The sequence below is a fragment of the Mustela putorius genome, unplaced genomic scaffold (genome assembly GCF_011764305.1).
Source record: "Mustela putorius furo isolate JIRA1106 unplaced genomic scaffold, ASM1176430v1.1 tig00000660_pilon_pilon_pilon, whole genome shotgun sequence".
NCBI classification, from domain to species: Eukaryota; Metazoa; Chordata; class Mammalia; order Carnivora; family Mustelidae; genus Mustela; species Mustela putorius.
Window position 1 is genome coordinate 666,270 of NW_025421437.1, and position 27,333 is coordinate 693,602.

Sequence of the window (27,333 nt, forward strand, 5' to 3'; positions counted from 1 at the left end):
CATTTTCTCTAGCCTCAGTTTACTCACATGTAAAATGGGGGCACGCATTCAATTAAATGATATCTAAAGGCTTGGTTAAAAAAAACATTTTCTAAAAATCAAAGTTCTCCCAAAATTTACATGCACACACATTTGCCTTTCTTTCTTTTTTTAGATTTTATTTACTTATTTGACAAGAAATCACAAGTGGGCAGAGAAGCAGGCACAGAGAGACGGGGCTGAACAGAGCGCCAGACGCGGGGCTCAATCCCAGGACCCTGGGATCATGACCTGTGCCGAAGGCAGATGCTTTAACCCACTGAGCCACCCAGGCGCTCCCACATTTGCCTTTCTACTTATGCCAGTGTTCTCTTGTCTTGGGACTGAAGTTGCGCCAATCTTCACCTTAAGGAATGAGGGAATAGTAAGAAAGGAAATGGGAAGAATAAACTAGTAAGTATGTCTCTGGTGGGTTTGAACTTTGAATGCTGCTGCCAACTGCATTTGCAATGGCAGTTATTTGAAGCTTCCACAAGAAAAGCTAGTTATCAGATGAATTTGGAAGCAGTACATTGTACAGGTGTGTGCTAACTTTTTCTCCCTTTCACAAACTTCCTTCATTATTGGCAAGGAAAAAACCCTGTGAAAGAGCAACTGGTTGGTGTATATGATTGACTCTACGTATCTGACTTTCCTGTGGTAACAAAAATATTCTCACCTCTATCCTCTGGAGAAGCAGTGTCTAACAGAACTTTTCTCAGTGACGGCAATGCTTTGTGCTATTCAACACAGCAGCCACTCACCACATATGGCTAATTAAGAACTTAAAATGTTGCTGATGTGACTGAAAAGCTAAATTTCTTTTGAGTTTCATTGATGTAAATTTAAATTAATTTACATTTAAATAGTACATTTGGCACAGCTCTAGAATAATACATTGGGATGAAGTTTCCTAGATCTGAATTACTTCAGGATACAAAATAAACATAGGTATGAAACTGCACTAAAGAAGTGTTCTGTGGGGGTGCCTGAGTAGCTCAGTGGATTAAAGCCTCTGCCTTCAGCCTGGGTCATGGTCCCATGGTCCCATGGTCCTGGGATTGAGCTCCACATTGGAGCCTGCTTCCCTCTCAGCAGGGAGCCTGTTTCCCTCTCTCTCTCTGCCTGCCTCTCAGCCTACTTGTGATCTCTGTCAAATAAATAAATAAAACCTTAAAAAAAAAAAAAGAGCTGTTCTATAATATCTGCATGACCTAATACCCTGTTCTGGAAGAGTGTTTGTTATTTTCCAATTGGACTGTGGAACACTGACTTTAAAATAAGCCTCACAGATTACTGAACAGGAGTTTCCTATAGTCCCAGAATTGCACATAAGGCCAAAACTAAGCACAAAAGTAACTTTTACATATTCTAAGTTCAGAGAGTTGCCAGTGAGCTGCCAATAGGTTGGGCCAGAAGAATCTGTGGCAATGAACCAGACTTTAATTGCCTGACGACAGGGCATGATGACCTGTCAGTGTTAGCCAGAGGCAGCCACAACCTAAAAGAAGATGACAACTTCACCCAGTTTAATGATATGTTTGCTTTTTTCCTGCTTCCTCTCTGCCCCAACAGATGGAAGAAGGGAAAAGTATGTAGAGTCAGAACACCCTCAGTCCCTCATAATCCCTACAAAGGCAGTGAATTTTGAAAAGCTTTTAAAAATGTGTAACACTAAGTCTTAATTATCAAAAATGAGACTGTCCTTATACCAAAAAGTAACAGGAAAATTATGATATTCTAGTAAAGATGTAATTAAGAAAACTAAACACACACACAATTTATACTAAGCCAAATAAGAAACAAAAAAGGTTTAATCCTTCAGAGGCTAAAAAGGAAGAGGAGGGACTAAAAAAGGCTTCACTGAATAGGTGACAGAGAGACTAGAATGAAGAGAAAAAAATAAAGAATACCACAAAATTCATTATAAAAGGAAAAAGACTAACTATGTCAAGGAGAAAGATAAATATTAATCCTTGAAATTCTTTTATTAAAAAAATACAATATAAGAAACATAGCACTTTTTAAAGGAGGACTGTACAGTAACAGAAAAACTCAGAAAGCTGGAAAAATAATCATCACATGAAGAAACTGGATTTTAAGAACTCTGTGCTACTAAAAACAAGAAGGATGCCATTAAGTGTGAATTATTATTTTAATATAGACAGTAAATGTAAATAATAGGAGGATAAGAACAGGCCCTAAACCAGATTCCTTAAAAGGGGAAATCTTCTTTTAATTTGGAATGAATGTCTGCTTCATTAAGTCCATGTTCTTTATAAGCCAATCTCTATTATGAATTACATGTACAAATCATAAATAAAATATTAGCAAACTGAACCAAGGGAAATATTAAAATTATAATACATCTGGATCAAATAGCACATTTCTTATTTACAATATTAGGAAGTCAAAGAGAAAAACATATGAGCTTAGTACTGCCAAAACATCAGTTGATACTAGGAATAAAAGAAAAATTTTAGCTTAATAAAAGGACTCCTACATGGGGCACCTGGGTGGCTCAGTGGGTTAAAGCCTCTGCCTTCAGCTCAGGTCATGATCTCACAGCAGGCTCCCTGCTTCCTCCTCTCTCTCTGCCTACTTGTAATCTCTGTCAAATAAATAAATAAAATCTTTAAAATAAATAAATAAATAAAAAATAAAAGGACTCCTACAATGTCACACTTCATGGTGAAGCACTAGAAATATTTCTAACAAAGTCACTAAAGCCACTATGTTTAATATTTTGTCACTTTCCTAGAGATCATAACCTATATAACAGAATTTTTTAAATAAATGTAAATTTCATGTATATTTAAAAATTATACATATGAATATATCTATTTAAAAATAATATATCTAAGATACATCTATTTAAAAATAAATATAAAACTATGAATATAGATTGTAAGTAAATAAAATTGTCATTATTTGCAAATAATATGGTAGATTACGTAAAAGAACTGAAATAACAAACTGACAAACAGAACTATTAGAAAAGTAAGTTCAGCAAGGCAATCATATAAAAGATCAACTTTACATGAATTCATAAAAACTAACCCTTCTACAAATTGGCAATACACAGAAAAATACAATGAAAAAAATCATTTCATTAGTAATTGATTAAAAAAAATTCAAAATGCTAAGAATAAGCTTAACAAAATATGAGTAAGTCCTAGATGTATGTTAAATAATTTTGCTGAGGGGACACTTGGGTAGTTCAGTTGGTTAAGCGTCCAGCTCTTGATTTCGGTTCAGGTCATGATCAGGGTCATGAGACTGAGTGGTATGGGGTGTGGAGTCTGCTTAAGATCCCCTCTCTCCCTCTCCCTTTGCCCCTCCTGCCACTTGAATGCATACTCTCTGTCTCTCTAAAAAAATATGAATAATAACAATAATTTTGTTGAGGGCTAAGTCCAAATAAATGGAGATAAATGTCATGTTCCAGGAGGATTACATGTAATATATTATATTAATGTAAATATATTGATATTCTGAAAATTAACTTATAAAGTCAATATAGATCTAGTCAAAATACCAAGAGAACCTCTTAGGAAGCTTGTAAGTAAATGTAAAATTCACCTGTAAAAAAAATGTACAAGTTTTATAGAGGGATGAAGGGGTTGGCAATTTCCATACACAAATATCAAGTATAAAGCTGGACAAATCTATCAAAAAGAACCATTTCAGAGCACTAGAAACTAAGCAAAGTCAGCCTGCAAATTGAGAAGTGCTTGTTCTAGAATAAATGCTAAAGATACAGGTAAGAACAGTGGGATGTTGTGTCCTTCTGCCTGTGGTTGCTCCCAACAACCCAATGTCAGCCTAAATAATGAGAATGGCAGTTCTGTCCACATGAAACTAGCAAAAAGAACCTAATAGCTTTGTTGGCAAAAAGGGTGCACTCATTTCAGGGTGGGGGGAGATGAAAACCCATGTTTTTGGTGGATAAAAGTGATAGACTTTTTTGGGAATGAAAAGAGAAAATTTGAAGTTGGAGTCTGAAGCTGAAGTCCTGGTTAAAGTGAATGTCTGACTAGTCAGAAAATTAACAGAAAGATCACGTAAATAAGAAAACCGTAGAAGGTCTATGATAAGCTTACCATACAACTCTGGCTAAACAGAAAGCTAAGTATTTTTGGGGAGACAAATGAAACCATGGCGGGCACCTGGATGGCTCAGTCAGTAAAATGTGTGACTCTTGGTCTCAGGGCTGTGAGTTTGAGCCCCACTTTGGGTGTAGAGGTTACTTAAAAATACTTAAAATACTTAATACTAAAAAATTACTTAAAAATAAAATCATTAAGGGCGCCTGGGTGGCTCAGTGGGTTAAGCCGCTGCCTTTGGCTCAGGTCATGATCTCAGGGTCCTGGGATCGAGTCCCGCATCGGGCTCTCTGCTCAGCAGGGAGCCTGTTTCCTCCTCTCTCTCTGCCTGCCTCTCTGCCTACTTGTGATCTCTCTCTGTCAGATAAATAAATAAAATCTTAAAAAAAAAATAAAATCATTAAAAAAAAAATGAAGCCAAGGAAGGGTGAAGACTGGCTCCTACCACAAAGGAGACTAGACTGACTTCACAATTAAAGCACAGGCAACCTTCTAAAAAATAAACAGCCTTCAATAAATAAGCTAACAAACAAATATAAATAAAACAGAACCCAGAATTGTTATAATCTGTTAACTAAAATGTATAATTTTCAACGAACAATGTTTCAGAAAATAATTGGTGAAAAATTTCTCAAATTTGATGAAAACATTAACCCATAGCTCTAAGAAGTTCGAGAAACCCAAAGTAAAAACATGAAGAGATACACCTAGATACAACTTAGTAAAACTGCTAAGTTAATATAAAAGCCAAACAAAGAGGAAAATCTTGAAAGCAGCAAGATAAGGAGGATTCATCATGTACGGGAAATGACAATACAAATAAGATTAATTCCTCATTAAAAATGATGGAGGACAGAAGACAGTCAAACCCTGTGTTCAAAGCACGGACCGGAAAAAAAACATATAAACTATGAATTCTATGTCCAACAAAACCACTCTTCATAAATGAAGATGAAATAAACATATTCTAAGTTAAATAAAGCTGTTGTTAGCAGACCTGCCCTTAAGATATACTAAAGAAAGTTCTTCAGGCTGAAAGGAAATGGCACCAGATACTAACTCAGATCCACAAGAAGGAATGAAGATCCGCAAGAAGGAATACGTGCAAAAGTATAAAACACAATACAAATAGATAAACAAAATGTGGCATATACATGTTAATAGACCATTATTCAGCCTTCATATGGAAGAAAATTCTGACATATGCTATGATGTAATAAACTTGAAGATATTCTCTTAGTGAAATAAGCCAGTCATGAAAGGACATATATGGTATGATTTCAATTCCATGAGGTGTCTAAAGTAGTCAAATTCATAGAAACAGAAAGGAAAATGGCAGTCTGAGGGAAGGGGGGATAAGAAGTTATTATTATTTAATGGGCACAGTGTTTTAGTTTTGTAAGATAAACAAAGTTCTGGTGATGGATGGTGATAATAGTAGCCCAACATTAATGTATTTAAAATCATTGAACTGTACAATTAACGATTTAAATAATGGGTTTTATGTTATACATATATTATACCACAATTTAAAAATAAAAGACAATACAAATCAACATCAACTTATGATAAAAACTCTCTAAGTGGGTACAGAGGTAACATACCTCAGCATAAGAAACAACATACATGATAAACTCACAGCTAACATCATACTCAATGGCAAAAAGCTGAAAGCTTTTCCCCTAAGATCAGGAATGAGACAAGGAAGCATACTTTCACCACTTATGTTCAACAGAGCATTAGAAGTCCCTAGTCAGAGCAAGAAATAAAAGGCATCCAAATCAGAAAGGAAGAAGTAAAACAGTCACTATTTGCAGCAGACATGATATTATATATAGAAAACCCTACAGACTCTACCAAAAAAAACTGTTAGAATAAACAAATTCAGTAAAGTTGCAGGATACAAAATCAATCTACAAAAATCTGTTGCATATCTGTACACTAATAATGAGCTACCAGAAAGAGAAAGTAAGAAAGCAATCCCATTTACAATTATATCAAAAGAATAAAATACCTAAAATTAAATTTAACCAAGGAGGTAAAAGACGTGTACACTGCAAACCACAAGACATTAATGAAAGAAACTGGAGAAGGCACAAATAAGTGTAATATTCCATGCTCATAAGTTAAAAGAATTAATAGTGTTAAAGTGTCCATACCACACTATAATCTATGAAATTGATTCAATGAAATCTCTATGAAATTCCAATCGCATTTTTCACAGAAATTGAAAAAAATCATAAATATTCATGGAACCACATAAGACTCTGAATAACCAAAACAGTCTTGAGAAAGAACAAAGCTAGAGGCATCAAGTCCCAGATTCAAACTATATTATAAAGCTATATAGTAACTAAAACTTGAAAGTATGGTATCAGCATAAAAACTGACACACAGATCAATGATAGAATTAGAGAGCCCAGAGATAAACTGATGTATATATGCCAATTAATTTATGACAAAGGAACCAAAAATATATAGTGGGGAAAGGACAGTCTCTTCAAAAATGATACTGGGAGGAAAATATATCCTCATGCAAAAGAATAAAGACTACTGTCTTACAACATACACAAAATTTAACTCAAAATGGATTAAAAAACTTGAATGTAGGATCTAAAACCGTAAAATTCCTAGAAGAAAACATAGGCAGTAAATTTCTTGATAATTGGTCTTTGTGATGATTTTTTGGATTTGACACCAAAAACAAAGGCAAGAAAAGCAAAAATAAAAAGTGAGATTACATCAATCTAAGAAGTTTCTGCATAGCAATGGAAACCATCCACGAAATAAAAAGCTACTGAATTGGAAGGGGAGGTGAACCATGAGAGACTATGGACTCTGAAAAACAATCTGAGGGTTTTGAAGGGGCGGATGGTGGGAAGTTGGGGGAACCAGGTGGTGAGTATTGGAGAGGGTATGGATTGCATGGAGCACTGGGTGTGGTGCAAAAACAATGAATACTGTTATACTGAAAAATAAATAAATAAAAATTAAAAAAAAAAAAGAAAAGCTACTGAATGAAAGAAAACATTTGCAAATTAAAATATCTGATAAGGGGCTAATATCTAAAATATATAAAGAATTCATGCAACTCAACACCAAAAATACAAACCATACAATTAAAAAATGAACAGAGGATCCAAATAGACACTTTACCAAAGAAGACATACAGGAGGCCAACAGGTACATGAAAAGATGCTCAACATCCCTAATTACCAGGGAAATGCAAATAAAAACCACAGTGAAAAATTACTGTACACCTTTTAGAATGGCTAGTATCAAAAAGAAAAGAAATAACAGGTGTTGATGAAGATATGGAGAAAAGGGAGTCCTTGTACATTGTTAGGGGGAGTGTAAACTGGTGCAACCACTATGGAAAAATCATATGGAACTTCCTCAAAAAATTAACAATAAAACTACCACATGACCCAGTAACTCTACCTCCAAAGAAAACAAAAACACTTATTTAAAAAGATACATGCACTGTCCCAGATTTACTGCAGAAATATTTACAATAACCAAAACATGGAAACAATCTAAGTGTCTACTGATGGATGAACAAATAAAGAAAATTTGTATATATATCTATATATATAGATACACACACACACACTAGGATATTGTTCAGCACAAAAAAGAATGAAATCTTGTTATTTACAACAACATGGTTGGACCATGAGGGCATTACACTAAGTGAAACAAAACAGTGAAAGACAAATACAATGTGATCTCACTTATATGTGGAATCTAAAGCAAACAAAAAAACCCTAAGCTCATAGATACCATGATCAAAGTGGTTGCCAATGATGGGTTGCTGGGTTGGGTAAAATGGGTTAAAAGGAGTCAAAAGGTACAAATTTCCAGTTATAAAACAAATCATGAAAAGGACTGCTGACATTATATTATATTGTTTAATTTAAAAAAAAGACCTTGCCTTTAATCTCTTGGTTTCTTTAAAAACTTATGATTTTTAAAAAGTGACAATTTTTATAGTAGAATTATAACATACATTGTTGAGTTATAACAAATACATACACATGAATGGCAAAGCAACCCAAAGATAGAGGAAGATAACAGACTTGTATTAGAGGAAAGCTGCTATATTTTATTGGAATTGAGTCAGTGTTTACTTGAAGTAGATTCTTATGAGTTAAAAGTACACCTAGCAACCATTAAAAAGTTTTACAACAACATATATGTGTGTTTGTTTGTGTGTGTGTGTGTGTGTGTGTGTGTGTGTGTGTAATAAAAGAGCTCTAGTTTCAGCTTTGACAGGCAAAAAGACTCTTTCAGAAGATGCATAAATGGAGAAGCCCAGAGTCAAAGGTGGAGTTTAAAAAAATATATCAGACACTAGAGACCTTTAAAGCCTCTGATACCTACAGCTACAGCTAACATTAAACACAGCAGCCCTTGGGACACCTGAGTGGCTCAGTGGGTTGGGCCACTGCCCTTGGCTTGGGTCATGATCTCAGGGTCCTGGGATCGAGCCCCGCATTGGGCTCCCTGCTCAGTGGGGAGCTTGCTTCCCTTCCTCCCTCTCTGACTGCCTCTCTGTCTACTAGTGATCTCTCTCTGTCAAATAAATAAATTTTTAAAAATCTTAAAAAAAAAAAAACACAGCAGCCCTATTAAAATAAATCAACACCCTAACAGTCTAATAACCTCAGTTTCTGCTACCTGATACATGTCTAGCTTTCAATCAAAAATTGCAAGACATGCCAAAAGGCAAGAAAAACACAAACATAAAGAGACAATAACCAACAGAACCAGACTCAGATATAACACAAATGTAAGAGTAATCAGACATGGAATTTAAAACAAATTCCATGGTATGGTAAGAATTCTAATGGAAAAAGTAGACAATATGCAAAAATTCCAGGTAAGAATATCTCTTTTTTTAAAGGTTTATTTATTCTAGGGAAAGGAGGGGCAGAGGGAGAGAGAATCTCCAGCAGACTCACCACTGAGTGCAGAGTCCAACTGCAGGTTAGCCCACAACTGTGAGATAAGGACCTGAGCCAAAATCAAGAGTCAAATGCCTGAGCCACCCAGGTGTCCCAGGCAAAAGTATCTTTAAGTATTACCTCCCACATGTAGCTATATATTATTCTAATAATGAATTCCTTTAAGAAAGAAAATTAAAATTCAGTCTAAAGTTTAATAAATATAGTTTTAAATTTTTTCTTGAAAGTTATAAACTTCTGAAATTATTTAGTTATGTTCTATGGAAATGGGAATCTGGTGTTTAGAAAGATAGACATCTGTTACAGCCCAAGCTAAAATGTAGTTCTCTTCTGTGAACTAAATCCATGGTCCCCAAATCCATATGTTGAAATTCTAACCCTCAAATGTGACAATATTTGGAGATAAGACCTACAAGGAGGTACTTAAGGTTAAATAAGACCATAAGGGTGGGATCCTAATAAAACATAATCAGTGTCCTTATAAGAACAGATACCAGAGAGCTTTCTTTCTCTCTCTCTCTCTCCACCATGTGAGAATATAATGCGTAGGCAGTCATCTGTAAGTCTGGAAGAGAGTCTTCATCTGAAACCAAACTGACCCACACCTAGAGCTTGGCCTTCCCAGCCACCAGAACTATAAGGAAATAAATTTCTGTCATTTAAAGCCATGCAATCTGTTGTTTTTTGTTTTGATAGTTTGAGCCAACTAAGACACTTCTCTTCCTTTTGGCAGATTTTCAAAATAGGTGAAAGGGCCCAAAGAAATCAGTAAGAGCTATAAGGAGAACCAATAGCTAATTAATTCACAAACCAAAAATAAAACTCATGAATTACTGACAGGAACTTGTTCAGCTTTCCAACAAATTAGGACATAGGTTATTCTCCCTTTCAGTTTACTTCATTACATTGATATCCAAACTTAACTATAAAAAGCACAAGAATTTGTAAGTAATTTGGAAGCTATACATGTAGCCAAGGATAAAAGCAAACTCTTTTTACACTAATTAGTTCTCTCTCTCTCCTTCAACAGAAGTTATTAGGTGGTAGAAAATTCTGTTTTTACACTATATGACTTCATAACCGTATCATGATTTGTTTGGTATCTTTTAAAGATTCAGTTTCAGCTTACTGATGGAGAAATTTTTCTTAAGCATGTACCAAAATTTACTATACACAGAAACTGTATCAACACATTTAATATTACACATGTTACAAAGTTCCTGTTTGAATAGCCTTCAAATTCAAAGAACAAGTGTGCCTCTCTGGCTGTCAGTAGAGCATGTGACTCCTGATCTCCAGGTTGTATGTCAGAGCCCCATCCTGGGTGTGGAGAGTACTTTAAAAAACAAACAAACAAACAAAACAACAACAACAACAACAACAACAACAACAAAAAACCCTCAAAGATCAAAACTGACAGAATTGAAGAAGAGAAGGTTTCTCAAACCAGGTTTGGGCCAATGAAAATGAGTTAATATACTTTTGTACCCTAATCTTCATCTTATCCTTGCTGCTCAGTAATAATTTTATTCATCTCTGATAACTGATGTTTGCAAACAATTTCCTTTTTAGAGGTGCTTAATTGCATTCTGCTACTTCCATCTCAAAAGCTTTTGATGTTGAGAAGACAAGAACCATTCAACAACTTTGGTTCTTTCAATTTTTCTCTTCTTCCACACTCTGTTCTTTCCAAAGTTAACAGATACCCTAATGGGTAGAATGAATGAATGAATGAATTTTAACCACATCTCTACAGAAGATGAAAAAGTTTGAAATAAAGAAAAAAAATTGGACATACACAGGATTGCTGAAAGTTTACTTCTACACAAATGCTGTGAATCTGGAATATACTTACACAAAAAGGAGGTAGGTCAGCATTCTTGACAAAATGAATATATAAGAAAGGCACTGTCAGAGATTACTGCCTTTTCTGATGTTACAACATTAATAGCTAAAGTTAATTTCTCATATGCTTAGAAATTTGTGAGATTCACACAGAAAATCAGTACATTCCTGTTAGAGCAAAAAGAAATTAAAGTAGGAAAAATGGGGTGCCTGGGGACACAGTCAGTTAAGTATCTGACTCTTGGTTTCAGCTCAGGTCATGATCTCAGGCTCATGAGATCAGAGTCTGCTTAAGATTCTCTCTCCCTCTCCCTTGCCCCTCCCTGTTCACATGTGCACACACACATGCACATGCGCTCCCTTGTGCGCGCTCTCTCTCTCTCTCTCTCTCTCTCTCGCAAATAAATAAATAAATAAATCCTTTTAAAAAAAGTTAGGAAAAATAACCATAAGAAGGTAAGTATTGCCCTCTTTTTAAAAAAGTTTCTTTATTATGAAAAAATATGTGTTTATTATTGGGAGAACACAGAATATACAAAAAAATTACTAGTAATTTTTATCACCCATTCATTTTTTTTTGAAGTGTGGTTATTATTTTTTTTATTGTATGCAATTATAGTTTTTTTAATATAATTTTTTATTTTTTATAAACATATATTTTTATCCCCAGGGGTACAGGTCTGTGAATCACCAGGTTTACACACTTCACAGCACTCACCAAAACACATACCCTCCCCAATGTCCATAATACCACCCCTTTCTCCCAAACCCCCTCCCCCCAGCAACCCTCAGTTTGTTTTGTGAGATTAAGAGTCACTTATGGTTTGTCTCCCTCCCAATCCCATCTTCTTTCATTTATTCTTCTCGTACCCACTTAACCCCCCATGTTGCATCACCACTTCCTCATATCAAGGAGATCATATGATAGTTGTCTTTCTCCGCTTGACTTATTTCGCTAAGCATGATACGCTCTAGTTCCGTCCATGTTGTCGCAAATGGCAAGATTTCATTTCTTTTGATGGCTGCATAGTATTCCATTGTGTATATATACGACATCTTCTTGATCCATTCATCTGTTGATGGACATCTAGGTTCTTTCCATAGTTTGGCTATTGTGGACATTGCTGCTATAAACATTCGAGTACACGTGCCCCTTTGGATCACTACGTTTGTATCTTTAGGGTAAATACCCAATAGTGCAATTGCTGGGTCATAGGGCAGTTCTATTTTCAACATTTTGAGGAATCTCCATGCTGTTTTCCAGAGAGGTTGCACCAGCTTGCATTCCCACCAACAGTGTAGGAGGGTTCCCCTTTCTCCGCATCCTCGCCAGCATCTGTCATTTCCTGACTTGTTGATTTTAGCCATTCTGACTGGTGTGAGGTGATATCTCATTGTGGGTTTGATTTGTATTTCCCTGATGCCGAGTGATATGGAGCACTTTTTCATGTGTCTGTTGGCCATCTGGATGTCTTCTTTGCAGAAATGTCTGTTCATGTCCTCTGCCCATTTCTTGATTGGATTATTTGTTCTTTGGGTGTTGAGTTTGCTAAGTTCTTTATAGATTCTGGACACTAGTCCTTTATCTGATATGTCGTTTGCAAATATCTTCTCCCATTCTGTCAGTGGTCTTTTGATTTTGTTAACTGTTTCCTTTGCTGTGAAAAAGCTTTTGATCTTGATGAAATCCCAATAGTTCATTTTTGCCCTTGCTTCCCTTGCCTTTTGCGTTGTTCCTAGGAAGATGTTGCTGCGGCTGAGGTCGAAGAGGTTGCTGCCTATGTTCTCCTCAAGGATTTTAATGGATTCCTTTCTCACATTGAGGTCCTTCATCCATTTTGAGTCTATTTTCGTGTGTGGTGTAAGGAAATGGTCCAATTTCATTTTTTCTGCATGTGGCTGTCCAATTTTCCCAGCACCACTTATTGAAGAGGCTGTCTTTTTTCCATTGGACATTCTTTCCTGCTTTGTCGAAGATTAGTTGACCATAGAGTTGAGAGTCTATTTCTGGGCTCTCTATTCTGTTCCATTGATCTATGGGTCTGTTTTTGTGCCAGTACCATGCTGTCTTGATTATGACAGCTTTGTAATAGAGCTTGAAGTCCGGAATTATGATGCCACCAACGTTGGCTTTCTTTTTCAATATCCCTTTAGCTATTCGAGGTCTTTTCTGGTTCCATATAAATTTTAGAATTATTTGTTCCATTTCTTTGAAAAAGATGGATGGTACTTTGATCGGAATTGCATTAAATGTGTAGATTGCTTTACACAGATGCGAAAATACTCAACAAAATACTAGCCAATAGGATTCAACAGTACATTAAAAAGATTATTCACCACGACCAAGTGGGATTTATTCCAGGGCTGCAAGGTTGGTTCAACATCCGCAAATCAGTCAATGTGATACAACACATCAATAAAAGAAAGAACAAGAACCATATGATACTCTCAATAGATGCTGAAAAAGCATTTGACAAAGTACAGCATCCCTTCCTGATCAAAACTCTTCAAAGTGTAGGGATAGAGGGCACATACCTCAGTATCATCAAAGCCATCTATGAAAAACCCACCGCAAATATCATTCTCAATGGAGAAAAACTGAAAGCTTTTCTGCTAAGGTCAGGAACACGGCAGGGATGTCCATTATCACCACTGCTATTCAACATAGTACTAGAGGTCCTAGCCTCAGCAATCAGACAACAAAAGGAAATTAAAGGCATCCAAATCGGCAAAGAAGAAGTCAAATTATCACTCTTCGCAGATGATATGATACTATATGTGGAAAACCCAAAAGACTCCACTCCAAAACTGCTAGAACTTATACAGGAATTCAGTAAAGTGTCAGGATATAAAATCAATGCACAGAAATCAGTTGCATTTCTCTACACCAACAGCAAGACAGAAGAAAGGGAAATTAAGGAGTCAATCCCATTTACAATTGCACCCAAAACCATAAGATACCTAGGAATAAACCTAACCAAAGAGACACAGAATCTATACTCAGAAAACTATAAAGTACTCATGAAAGAAATTGAGGAAGACACAAAGAAATGGAAAAATGTTCCATGCTCCTGGATTGGAAGAATAAATATTGTGAAAATGTCCATGCTACCCATTCATTTTCTATTCATTTTTTCAGTTATGAAAATAACACTGTAAAGTCTCAGGATATAAAATCAATATAAAGAAATTAGTTGCATTTCTACACTAACAACAAATTATCAGAAAGAGAAGTTCAGAAGAAAATTCAATTTACAATAGCATTAAAAAGAATAAAATACTTAGGAACAAATTTAACCAAAGGAATTAAAGATTTGTACACTGAAAACTACAAAATATTGCTGAAAGAAATGAAAAAGAACAAATAAATGGAAAGATATTACATGTTCATGGGTTGGAAGAATTAATATTGTTAAAATATCCACACTACACAAAGTGATCTGGAGAGTCAATGCAACCCCTATCAAAATTTCAATGGCTTTTTTCACAGAAATAGGAAAAAAATCCTAAAATTTATATGGAAACAAAAAAGATTCTGACTAGTTAAAGCGATCTTAAGCAAGAAGCTGGAGGTATTATACTTTCTGATTTCAAACTATACAAAGCTATAATAATCAAAACAGTATGGTATTGCCATAAAAAAAACAGATATTCAGATCAATGGAACAGAACAGAGAGCCCAGAAATAAACCTATACGTGTATGATCAATTAATTTTTGACAAAAGTTCTAAGAACGTACAATGATGAAAGGATAGTCTATTCATTAAAAAAAAAAAGAATAGAAAAAAATCAATATTCAGATACAAAAGAACAAAACTGGATCCCCCACCTTGACCATACGAAAAAATCAACACAAAATGGATTAAAGGGTTGAATATAAAAACTGAAACCTAAAACTCCTAGAAGAAAACATACGTGGTAATCTCCTTGACATTGGTTTGGCAATGACTTTTTAGATTTGAGACTAAAAGCAAAGGCAACAAAAGCAAAAATGAGGCGAGACTATATCTTCTGAGCTTCTGTACAGAAAAAGATAACATCAACAATATGAAAAGGTAATGTGCTGAATGGGAGAAATATCTGCAAACCATATAACCAATAAGGGGTTAATATGCAAAATACAGAAAAACTCCTATAACTCAGAAGAAAATAAATAAGAACTTTAAGGTTCTGACTAGTCATTTTTCCAAAGAAGATCTATAAAAGACTAATAGACAAACATATTTAAAGTAAACAAAATCACTATCTCCAAAAGGTGTCTACATACCATGCCACGTTCACTGCAGTATTATCCATAATAGCCAAAATATAGAAATAATCATTTTAAAAAAGATTTTATTTATTTATTTGAGAAGGGGAAGAGGACAGAGGTAGAGGGAGAAGCAGACTCCCTGCTGAGCAGAGAGCCTAACATGGTGCTCTATCCCAGGACCCCAAGATCAAGACCTGAGCTGAAATCAGATGCTTAACTGACTGAGTCACCCAGGCACCCCTTAGAAACAATCTTAAGTGTGCACTGGTGGGTGAATAAAGAAAATGTGATATGCAGTGTGTATATACATACACATACACATTACACACACATTTTAAAAAAATAGGTATCCATTTATTTTCATGTGTAATAGGAAAAAACATAACTAGCACATAAGATTGATGGCAGGATATGTTGTTTAACATAAGACTAAAGTTTGAAGTAAGTAAAATAAAAAAATATGTTGATCAAAGAAAATATTAAAGGAGAAGAGAACAGGAGGTCCTCAGTTACAACAAGAATTGTGGAGGTGGTACACGAATGCCCGGAGTTTGGGACTCACTCTCCAAGTTTTGAGCCAGAAGCTGGGCTCTGTTCTGAGACCCTTAAGGGCTCTACAGGGAGACCCTCCTCGTGCTCAGAGTCCAGGACATCACCATAGGAGTGTGTGTTGGATCCAGACCACCCCAGGGAGGAAAGTAGGTTTTATTTCATTTGTTTGTGCTCTACAAGACATCTCAGAAGTTAAAAAGCAACAAAAGTGGTTTTCCTTAAAAGAGAAGAATAATCTTCTAGGTACAGCCTTGAGGAAGCAATAGTCAAAGGGTGGTCTGGGGTGGAGGGTCTGAGAGGGACACGGCTGGGTGGGGATAAACAGGGAGGTGGAAGGGACACCCCAGCACTCTCCTGGAAGAGTGTGCACAGGTATGGGGTTTGTGTACACAGCCCCAGTCAAGGGTGTAGGATGAACACTCACAGCTCCTGGACCCTGTTTCCCAGCATATAACTGGCACTTAATGCTGAATCACTGTGGCACTGGGAGGAGTGCCGGAAGGCAGGGCCGAGGTGTGGCCGGCGTCCCTGGCATATCAGCATATACCAACCTCTTCTCCTGAACATTATGCTCATTATATACATACACATACACATATATTATGTATATACTATATATAACATATGCATAATTTATATGAAATATAACATGATATCGTTTACACATAGAATTTTTCTTTCAAGTTGAATTCATGGAAACAGAGCAGAATGGTGGAGGTCAGGGGCTCCAGGGCAGGGGAAATGGGGAGAAGCTGTAACGGTATAAATTTCTAGCTGTAAGTAAGCACTAAGATCAAATGTAAGCATAACTATATGAAGTGATATATGTATTTTTTAATTCCATCGAACATGTATTTTTTATTATGTTCAGTTAGCCAGCATATAGTACATCATCAGTTTTTGATTTAGCATCAACAATTCATTAGTTGCCTATAACACCCAGTGCTCATCACAACATGTGCTCTCTATAATACCATCGCCCAATTACCCCAACCCCCTACTCTCCACCTTTCTGTAACACTCAGTTTGTTTCTTGGAGTCCAGAGTCTCTCATGGTTTGTGTCCCTCTCAAATTTTTTCCCATTTAGTTTTCCCTCCCTTCGTGATATATGTATTAATCAACTTATCTATGGGATTCCTTTCACAAAATATATGTATATCAACTGTTCAGATTGTACATTTTAAATATATATTTTTGTCAATTATACCTCAATAAAACTAAAAAGTAAAATACTTAAAAGTAATATAATATAAAAGTAATTAAATACTTAAAAGTAAAATAAAAGCCACCATGGCAGCACTTTGAAGGAAAAACAAACAAAAAAAAAGTATTTGATCTGTAAAACTTCTCAATAAGAAATATCAGAGATAATAAAGGTAAAAAATAAAATTCAAAAGGAATAGTGATACAAAGACTGAGTACACTAACAACAATTAGGTGTCTTATGAAGGTAATAACTGTTAATAACAAATAAGGTAAGAGAATGAAGATTTCACATATAAAGAATAGGTCAAAGGAATTAGAACAGGAGATACCAAAACACAGAGCCCTAAGAGTGGTTTATAGGGAAAATGTTAAACATGCAATAGCAAGAAGCAGGATGATGAGAAAGTAAATAGGGTCAATAGTGCTGATGTGCTTTGGAAGGGAAGAAAATGCAGAAAAAGGAGGGGCTGGGCATATAAAAAATGCTAGGAACATGAACATTACTATTAAAAAGTAGAATTTTTAAAAAAAGCCAAGCAGTTCCTTGTGGTTTTTGCACATTGTACGTACTTCTAATAAAAAGGGCATCCGGTTCACTGATAAGAACTTTTTAAGACCCTATAGTATAACCTAGACAATTTCAGAAAGCAACTCATACCTCATCTGCATGATTATACAAAGTGGTTTCACAGTTTGAGATTTCTGGCTTCAACTTTATGAAAATGACAGAAGAAAGCACTTCAAATTTCATCTACCTAGGTTAAAAGTTCAGAGCGCAAAAGTGTAATAGTACTTCCTCTGAAGAAGAAAACAAAGCAAAATCAAAACTCAAAAGAAAAGAGGGCAATCTACAATACAAAATAGTAAAGACGACAGACAAAGCAAGCAATAGCAGTCAAAACTGTCAGACAAAGAGAGCATGCGTCAGAAGATCAGTTTGGCATCAGTATTCCAAACTTTCATTAATCACCTCAAAACCCATACCTCCACCTCAATCTCTTTCCCTCTTGCCTCCTTCACCCTGAAAACAAAGGATTCTTTTAACTGTCTGTGTCCTTAAGAATTTTCCTAATCCTGTTATTCCTTATTCCTGCCCTCTAGCGTCCAAAGATAAAATATCCTGCTCTTAGCTAAGACTAATTTTTTCACCTGTTCCAACCTTCATCCCACTTGTTCCATCATCATCATCAATCCCCTCCTTTGGTTGTGTTATCAACTTCTCCCTCTTTACTAGCTTTCTTCTTCAACATATAAATATGCTCAGGTTCTTCCATCTTAAAAATACAAAAGCTCTGCTTCCACCCTGCGACCACTCCATACTCATTAGCCAAAATGAGCTTTTCCAACATACAAACCCAATTAATTTGATATTCTTGCTGAAAAATCCCTAAAGAGTTCCCATTACCTTTAGAAAGATTTTCAAGATATTAAGATTTTATTTCCAACCAATAAATATTCCCTCACTGGGCCATATTCTGTCATGGACTTATCTGTCTTGTAATCATGGACAAACTGTCTGTAATTTCTCCATTTACTCCTCAGTTACCTGTAACTCATTCTCCAATATGCAAAATATAGAAGAACTCATATAACTCAGTAGCAAGAAAATAAATAAAAACTTTTAACTTGTAAAAAACAGAATAGATAAATTTATAAAGACAGAAAGCAGATTAGTGGTTGCCTGGGACTGGAGTGAGTGGGAGAAATGGGGAGTGACTCTTAACAGGCACAGGGTTTCTTTTGGGGTAATGAAAATGTCCTAAAATTGATTGTGCTGATGGTCACACTTCTCTAAATATTATCAACTAATGAATTGTAAGCTTTACATGGGTGAATTATATGGTATGTGAATTATATCTCAAAAAATATATTGCTAGTTAAAGCTTTAACTTGAGGGGAACCAGAGTGGCTCAGTCAGTTAAGTGTCCGAATCTTGATTGCCGTTCAGGTCATAATCTCTGGGTAGTGAGACTGAGTCTAGCATCAGGCTCCACTATCAGCTGGGAGTCAGAGTCTGCTTGGGATTCTCTCCCTCTCCTTCAACTCCTCTCCCGGCTTATGTGCTTTTGCTCTCTAAATAAATAAATCAACCTTCTTTTTAAAAAGTTTTAACTTGGAAGCCTCAACAGTTAAAAAGATATTAATATGTCAGTGTTCAGTGTTCAATCTAGGCTCTTACTGTTTTAAATAGTCATATCCATGTTTTCCAAGATTGAAAAAGAAGTAAAACACTTTTACCATAGAAAATTATAATTTTTTTTTACTCCCCTGGAAATAGAACATTCTCCCTGAGACAAGTAAATCTATTATCTAACTTTTATACCCTCCACTTTCATATAGATTTTTAGGAACACATGGAAGTAATAGAGAGCCTCTATAACATAGTAGGTCCTACAACCAAAGTATAAATAAAGAAGTGAGGAAGTACAGTGATTGGAATAAATTATCCTCACAGCGTTTACTATCACATCTTTAATGAGAGGACTTTCCCATCAATCTGCAACTTACCTTCATCATAACATTTAGTGCATATTTTTGATCTTCTCGCCTTGCTGCTGCTTTTGCTTCTGTAGCTTCTTTTGCTCTTTCTTGTGCTTGTAAAATAGATTTCTCCCTTATTCTTTGCATCATCTCTTTGTCAACTAAAACAAGAAATATCACTAAATTAGGATTATGATGAGTGTTTTACTTAGGAGAAAACTGCTTAACACCCTGATCCAGGATGCAATGTGGGTGGGGGGCGGGGGAGGACAACTTCACATGGAGAAATGAAAGCATTTTTCAATATTAAACTGGCCAAGAAGCTAACATTAAAAGGTAAGCAGGCAACTGTAACAGCGATTATTTACCACAGAGGTAGAGAAGGAGAGAGAAAGAAAATATGAATGAGAGGAAGTGGGAACAAGAGGAAGGGTGAATCAGAGTGAGAGAGGAAACACTGAGGACAAGGAGAGGGACATAAAAGGGAGAGGTGGAAGGGGGAGGGGGGAAGAGGTACAGAGAGGGAGATGGGACAGGGTGGAGGGAAAGAGTACACATTTATCCTTTTCCCTCTCTTTCAGGAAACCAAGGGTATTTGCTTAGAAACCTAATCACAATAAATCATCACTATGAGGTCTCCTAGAAGAGAAGATGAGATTTGTTTTGTGATGGCGTAATAAATACTACAATTTCAAAGTAGTGAGTATAAAACATAAATGTACTTCATAATATAAATGTCTTCGTGATACTTGTTGACACAGCTGTTGTTTGTTGCCTACATTCATGATGGAAGAGAATGCTAAATTTCAGTTAACAGTTTAAAAAAAAGTCTGGAATTTTAATATTCAAAGAAATTGCCTTAAAAAGGAAAAGGAAAAAAGAAGCATGGAATTTTTACTAATTCAAGATCTTAACTAGGCCTTTGGACTGGAATTAAGTCTGAGACTTCTCCCAACCCTCCTCCTGTTTAATAACAGTGACAGACAACTGGACCAGATTCAAGGATAAAGGTAGCTAAAAGAACCTACTTTCACATTGAAAAATAATGAAGAGTACACCAAGAAAAAACTTCAGAAGAAAACTAACCTATTATGTTCTGAAAAATGAGGAAGACTTGGCATATAGACTGGAGTTGCACACACTTCATGTGAGAAACAAAATTGTTAAAGAAATAATTTCACTGAGTTGCTATGTAACTGAGTTTTTGAAGTAAAATCAATGCTCATTACTTATTACATAAGCTAGTTTTAAGACTGTGCTGATCAATCTAAATCAGAGTTGGCACACTATGACCAAATCTAAACCGCTGCTTGTTTCCTCTAGCACACAAGTGAAGAATACTTTTTACATTTTTAAATAGTTGAAAAATCAAAATAATACCTTGTGACATATAAAAATTAGATAAAATTCAAATTTCGGTTCCATATATATGCATTGTCTATTGGCTGCTTTTGTGCTACCACAGAAGAACTAAGTAATTGTGACTGAGACCATAGGGCTCCTCATATTCAAAATACTATCTGGTCCTTTACAGAAAGAATTTGTTAAACCTTGGATTAAATGGTCAAAATTTGGAATGGATGACCATATTACCATGAAAGAGAAGACTCAAGCAGGTGTGCATTGAAAGCAGATTGGAAAAATAGAGAGGAGGATCGTGATTAGGAAATAAAATTCTCTTCCCACTCCTGGAAAAGATAGCCAAGGACGTTAAGAAGAGAATTTGACATAGAAGAAAGTGTCATGTAGGGAAAAGTAACAGGTTTTCTGACATGATTCTTCTTTCTCTCTCTCTTTTTTATTTATTTACTTGTCAGAGAGAGAGCGAGCAAGAGAGAGAGCACACAAGCAGGGGGAGCAGCAGGCAGACGGAGAAGAAGGCTTCCCGCTGAGGAAGGAGCTCAATGTGGGACTTGATCCTAGAACCCTGAGATCATGACCTGAGCTGAAGTCAGACGCTTAACCAACTGAGCCACCTAGGCATTCCTTGATTCTCCTTTATATCCTAAAAAGTCGGCAGACAAAATACTTCCTGGAGAGAGACAGACACATACACACAAACATTTAAGTCACTGGTTCTCAAGCCTGGTCAGTCATCAGAATCACCTGCGGTCCCACCATTCTCAATCTGTTTATTTTAAAATCAGCCATTATAAAATAGATGATGGTTCTGGGACCATCTTACTTTAAAATTAATATCATCAACAAGAACTTAAATAAATTAAAGTGTTTACATTTGATCTTAGGTAAGAAGTCAGAACACGCTGAGTGTTTCACAACAGAGTCCCAGGCCCCATCTCAGAATTTAAAAACTCTTCAGTTAGTCTGAAACCCACTAAAGAGCTAAGGTAACCTGACTATAGTAATCTACCTTAGCCAGTATTTTCTGAGCTGAATACTAGACTTTAGAGAAAAATTCTACCTGGTCTTGGGGATTACAAAATTAAATTCCACTGCAAGGTATCAAGAAATAATTATTATAAAGGACTGCAGGGTGCCTAGCTGGCTCAGTTGGAAGAGTATGTGACTCTTGATCTAGGGTCATGATTTCAAGCTGCAAGTCAAGTGTAGAAATTACTAAAAAATAAATTTTTTAAATATTTTTATTTATTTATTTGGCAGAGATCACAGGTAGACAGAGAGGCAGGTAGAGAGAGAGGAGGAAGCAGGCTCCCCGCTGAGCAGAGAGCCTGATGTGGGACTCAATCCCAGGACCCCGGGATCATGACCCGAGCTGAAGGCAGAGGCTCCAACCCACTGAGCCACCCAGGTGCCCCACTAAAAAATAAATTTAAAAAAAGAAAAAGAAAGCCTGCAATCTCCCCATTGTCAGTAGTTCCTACTCAAGACTTAATGCCAGAGGCCCAAGAGAAATTTCAGGCAGTAGATATAAAGCCCTAGAATACATGACAACTAGAACAGGGAGGAAGGAAATAAAGGCAAAGCAGCAGAGGGCAATTACTCAACCACAAAGTCAACTGTAGCAGAAGAATAAAGTACTCATTAAGAGTACAGAGTAGATGTCCATCAACAGATGAATGGATCAAGAAGATGTCGTATATATACACAATGGAATACTATGCAGCCATCAAAAGAAATGAAATCTTGCCATTTGCGACAACATGGATGGAACTAGAGCGTATCATGCTTAGCGAAATAAGTCAAGCGGAGAAAGACAACTATCATATGATCTCCCTGATATGAGGAAGTGGTGATGCAACATGGGGGCTTAAGTGGGTAGGAGAAGAATCAATGAAACAAGATGGGATTGGGAGGGAGACAAACCATAAGTGACTCTTAATCTCACAAAATAAACTGAGAGTTGCTGGGGGGAGGGGGTTTGGGAGAAGGGGGTGGGATTATGGACATTGGGGAGGGTATGTGCTTTGGTGAGTGCTGTGAAGTGTGTAAACCTGGTGATTCACAGACCTGTACCCCTGGGGATAAAAATATATGTTTATAAAAAATAAAAAAAATTATTAAAAAAAAAAAGAGTACAGAGAACAGAGGATCTCAGCTTTGCACACTATAATCCCTGGAAAGATTTTCACACTCACAGAAACTGATTTGATTGGTCTAGGATGAGTTTCAGATATCCGTATTATTTTAAAGTTTTGTAGGTGATTCAAATACGTAGCCAGGGTTAGGAACCACAGCTCTAGAGTCAAATTGCTAAAGCTCCAGTTCCAGGCTGCCACTCATTAGTTTTGGGACCTGTGCCAATTATTCAACACTTCTGTGTCTCAGTAGCCTCACCTTAAAAAAAAAAAAAAAAAATGGGGATGGGTAGGAGGTAACCTAAGTAAGAGGTTGTTCTAAGGATTACCAGATGTGTTAATGTCTAATACAAAATAAGTGTTCAATAAAGATCATACCAAGAGGCCTTATCCTCTGAGAATACAAGCTCACATCTGTTTGATAGCTATTATAAATGTGCTCTAACTTTTGAATGATTCAATCTTTATGTTATTTAAGCAGCAGCTGAAGCACTATGTCATTTAAATCATGCTCACGTTCCTATTTTTTCTTCTAGAAGAGAAACAGTTGTTCTGGAAAAAAAAAATTTTTTTAAGGTATAAAATATAAAAAGCACAACCAGATGAACATCTTTTGGTAAAAAAACTTACCGCCTGACACAGAAAGTGTCTCCCACATGGCCACTTCTTTTTTATATAATGTGAATACAATAGTGTCATTCCCAATCTTGGCTTTGCTGTTTTCATCGTCTATGGGTGCATAGAGAAACACTTCAAATAGAAATGGAGAAAAGTTGACCTATTCAGACGGGAGTAAACAGAGGTTAATTTAGTTAAACAAAATAAAGACACAGCCATTAAGAAACAAGTGATAGAGGTCCAGATCCCTTTTCTTAAATTCCTGCTATAAATTTATCCGATTAACAAGGCACATGAAGAAACCCTGGATTAAAATAATCTCTGGTCTGATGACATCTTTCAAAGATGAGGTGTCATCTCATGAGATTCTACTTAAAAAAAAGAAAGAAAGAAAGAACTAAATTTTAGGACGTTTATTTGCAAGAATGCGCGGGTGGCATATACTGAGCTGCGCTCTCAGAAGCTTGGGACCACACCCCCGGGGACTCGGCGGGCCCAACCCGAGTTCCTACCTTCAGATAGTTTTCTGTGCAGAACACGTCCGCGTCTCTGGCGCAGACGCCCCGGAGAGGCACAGAGATAAACACCGCCGTCTTTGTCTGCTGCCAGCTGTAATCGCTCACCTGCAGCGGCATCCCGGGGGGTGGCTGGACGGGAGGATGCGGATGGTTAGGACTAGCGCGGCTCGGTTGCTACGGCAACCGGGGTTACCACGCACCAGCCCTTCCGGGTCAGTTCGGCCAAGGTGCCCCGGCTCCCAGCGTGCCCCGGGCGCACCTCTGAGACAGCCTCACACACTCCCGCCTCGTGGCGGCCCGGGCTTCTTGGAGCGGGCGGTAAGACTACTTCTGTGGCTATCATCCGTTCCCTGGAGCCTGAATGAATCATCGAATGAATAGGTCTTCCTTTAAGAAAAGAGCTTTGCTCCTGAGGATGCAAAAAAAAGAACAACAACAATAATACGGTAGAGAGTGTCCTGACCTGTGCAAAGCAGGTGCACCGCCCCTGCGCCTAGCAGCCCTGGCCTTTTGTTCTGATGGAGGCTGTCAGAACATCATTTGGTGTTCCTGTTTTGGAAATTTCTTGGCTGTGCAGAGGTCCTGATCTGGGAATTTGGCCTTTACTATTGCAGTGCTCCAAATCCTGTTAACTCTAAGGCCTCCAAAAGATCAAATGTAGGGTTCCCTACATGGCTTAAGACCTGGAAAGAAATGGGACTTGTGACTCAAGTGACAAATGCTTGGTTGCAAGGATAGCTTGGATTTACACGGATACATTTTACAATTGCTTAAGAAGAAAGGACCTTAGCTCTGGAGTGACCTTGTAGGTGATGTAGTTCATCCTGCATATTTAAGGAATTTGACACCCACACACTTAACCCCACTGCCATTTAGATTAATGGCAGAATAGTGATTAGAATCCTGTTCTCTTAACTCCCATTCCAATAATCCTTCCCTAGGTAGCTTTCTCTAGACTCAGTTTATAAGTTACTGAATTTGATGTTTTAAAAAAAGAACAAAACAAGGGGTGCCCAGGTAGCTCAGTCCATTGGGCGGCTGACTTTTGTTTTCCATTAGGGTCCTGATCTCAGGGTGGAGAGAGCAGAGAGGCCTGAGCTGTGTGTTTTGGGAAGAGTCTGTGTGAGTTTCTCTGCCTTTCCCTCTGCCTCTCTCCTCTCTCTCTCTCTTTCTAAAATAAATAAAATCTTAAAAAAAAAGAAAAGAAAAGAAAAAAGGACAGAGTGAATTTACCCAAATTTAAGCACCTATGAACGACTTGCCACCTATGGATTTGGATTTTAAACTTTTTACTTTTGCCGGCCACTAAAACAAATTTCAAACCTCCTGAAAATACTTGGGAGAAAAAAATATGTATCTTCTTTTCCCCTAAACAGGCTCCCCCTCAGTACCTTATCTAATTTTGTCAGAGGTTCATCATCTCAAGGTTCTGTAATTTTGACTACTGGGAGCCATTCTTAGACTTCTTTTCCTTTGTCCTCACTTTTGGCATTTTCTTCCCTTTGATTCTATTCTAACTTTTACCATTTTGTTTCAGACTTTCTTGTGTCTTCAAAAGAGAGGATTTATACATTTCTTTCATGTAAAATTTTAAAGGCTAGATTCTCTGACTATATAAAAAGTGAGATAATGTATGTATGGAAGATAATGAAAGGGATACTTTTTGTCATTTGGGACTTAAAAAAAAATCTATTAGCAACCACTTTGTTAAGCACATACACACCTCTGCAGTTAAATTGTTCTCTGGACTACCATAGCTTTACTAAATTTTCTACACTCTGAATGAATTATCTTTTTTAAAAACTTGGTAAGTTTTATTACTGAATCATTGCATCAACTATTACTAACTTAAAACACTATTTTTTAACATTGTTTTATGATTTATGTATTTATCTAAACAAGGTTTCACAATCTTGAAACATTCCATCTTAAAGCCTTAAACTATTTATTACATTTTAAAAATAAAAGAGTTGTAATTTAACTCATGTATAGATAGAAGTTTGATATATAGTAGAGGTGGCTGTGCATGTAAGTGGAGAAAAGCACAGAAAGGAATGGCTCTTGAGTACACTGTTGATATGAAAAATGGTTACCACATTAAAAAATGAGATTAGATTTCTACATCATATGGTATCATACACAAAAATGAACTTCAAATGAACTAAAGACAAAAGTTTGGATATTAGAAATACATACCTAGCAAAAAAAATACATATCCATATGACCTTGGAGCAAGACAGGAATTCTTAAATATTGACACAAAAAGCACTAACCATAAAGGAAAAAGATTGAAAATTTGAACTAATACTAAGAACTGGTATCCATCAAAAGGCACAACAAGGAATGTGAAGATATTTTACATATAAACCCTTCAGCCAAAGACCACAGGCACACATATACTTGAATAAGTTGAGTTCAGTACTCACTGAGCAAGGGAGAACACACACCACTGGGTGTCTCAGTAAGACGATGTTAGAATTTAGGGAAAGGTCTAAGGGACTCTCTCTCTCTCTCTTTTTTTAAGATTTTATTTGACAGCGCACAAGCATGGGGGAGCAGCAGAAGGAGAGGGAGAAACAGGGTCTCCACTGAGGAGCCCAATGTGACACTCAACTCCAAGACCCTGAGATCATGACCTGAGCCAAAGGCAGATACTTAACCAACTGATCCAACCAGGCACCCAGGAGGGTTCCCTCTAGATAGGTCCTTTCAGAAAACAAGGGTAATTCTATGACTAAGGAAGTGACTCTTCATAGCAATTTCCTAGGAAAAACCTGAAAACAAGCCAAATGTCCATCAATAGTTTTATTCACACAACAGAATATCATAGAACAGTGAAAATTAATTTTAACCGTACACTGGATGGATGAGTGAGAAAAGTAAGTCAAGTCATCTCTTGGTTAAAAATTCTTACCTATGTGGTAAAATTATAAAGGAAAGTAGGGCACAAGAAAGGACAATGATTAACTCCTCGGTGAAGGTCTTGCCAGTGGGACCCTTTGTGAGCTGATTTCCACTGTGTGAATTAAGACAACGGTTCTCAGAATGTGGTCCCCTTACCATGATATCAGCGTTACCTAGGAATTTTCTAGAAATGCAAATTCCCAGACCTCATTCCAGGTCTACAGAAATTCTGGAAGTGGGATCTAGCAATCTGTGTTTTAACATGCCCACCAGGTAATTCCAACCTACACCAAAGTTAGAACCACTAGGTTAAGGGCTAGGTTTTACTGGTGAAAAAGGAAGTTTGTTTACAAAACTAAGAAAAAAA

The 27,333-nt window shown here is 36.6% G+C and overlaps 1 protein-coding gene across 1 annotated transcript in view; it reads right to left on the reverse strand.

The window, feature by feature from the left end:
* DNAAF4 (dynein axonemal assembly factor 4) overlaps nucleotides 1-24,471 on the reverse strand; it is a 56,825-nt gene extending 32,354 nt beyond the window's left edge. Inside the window, exons 1-3 of the mRNA XM_004779221.3 lie at nucleotides 24,057-24,471; nucleotides 23,557-23,704; nucleotides 19,457-19,590 (exon numbers count right to left, since the gene is read on the reverse strand). Of these exons, the coding sequence (XP_004779278.1) occupies nucleotides 19,457-19,590; nucleotides 23,557-23,704; nucleotides 24,057-24,179 (405 nt within the window). The 5' untranslated portion in view covers nucleotides 24,180-24,471. The remainder of the gene's footprint in view (nucleotides 1-19,456; nucleotides 19,591-23,556; nucleotides 23,705-24,056) is intronic.
* Nucleotides 24,472-27,333: the final 2,862 nt, after the last annotated feature.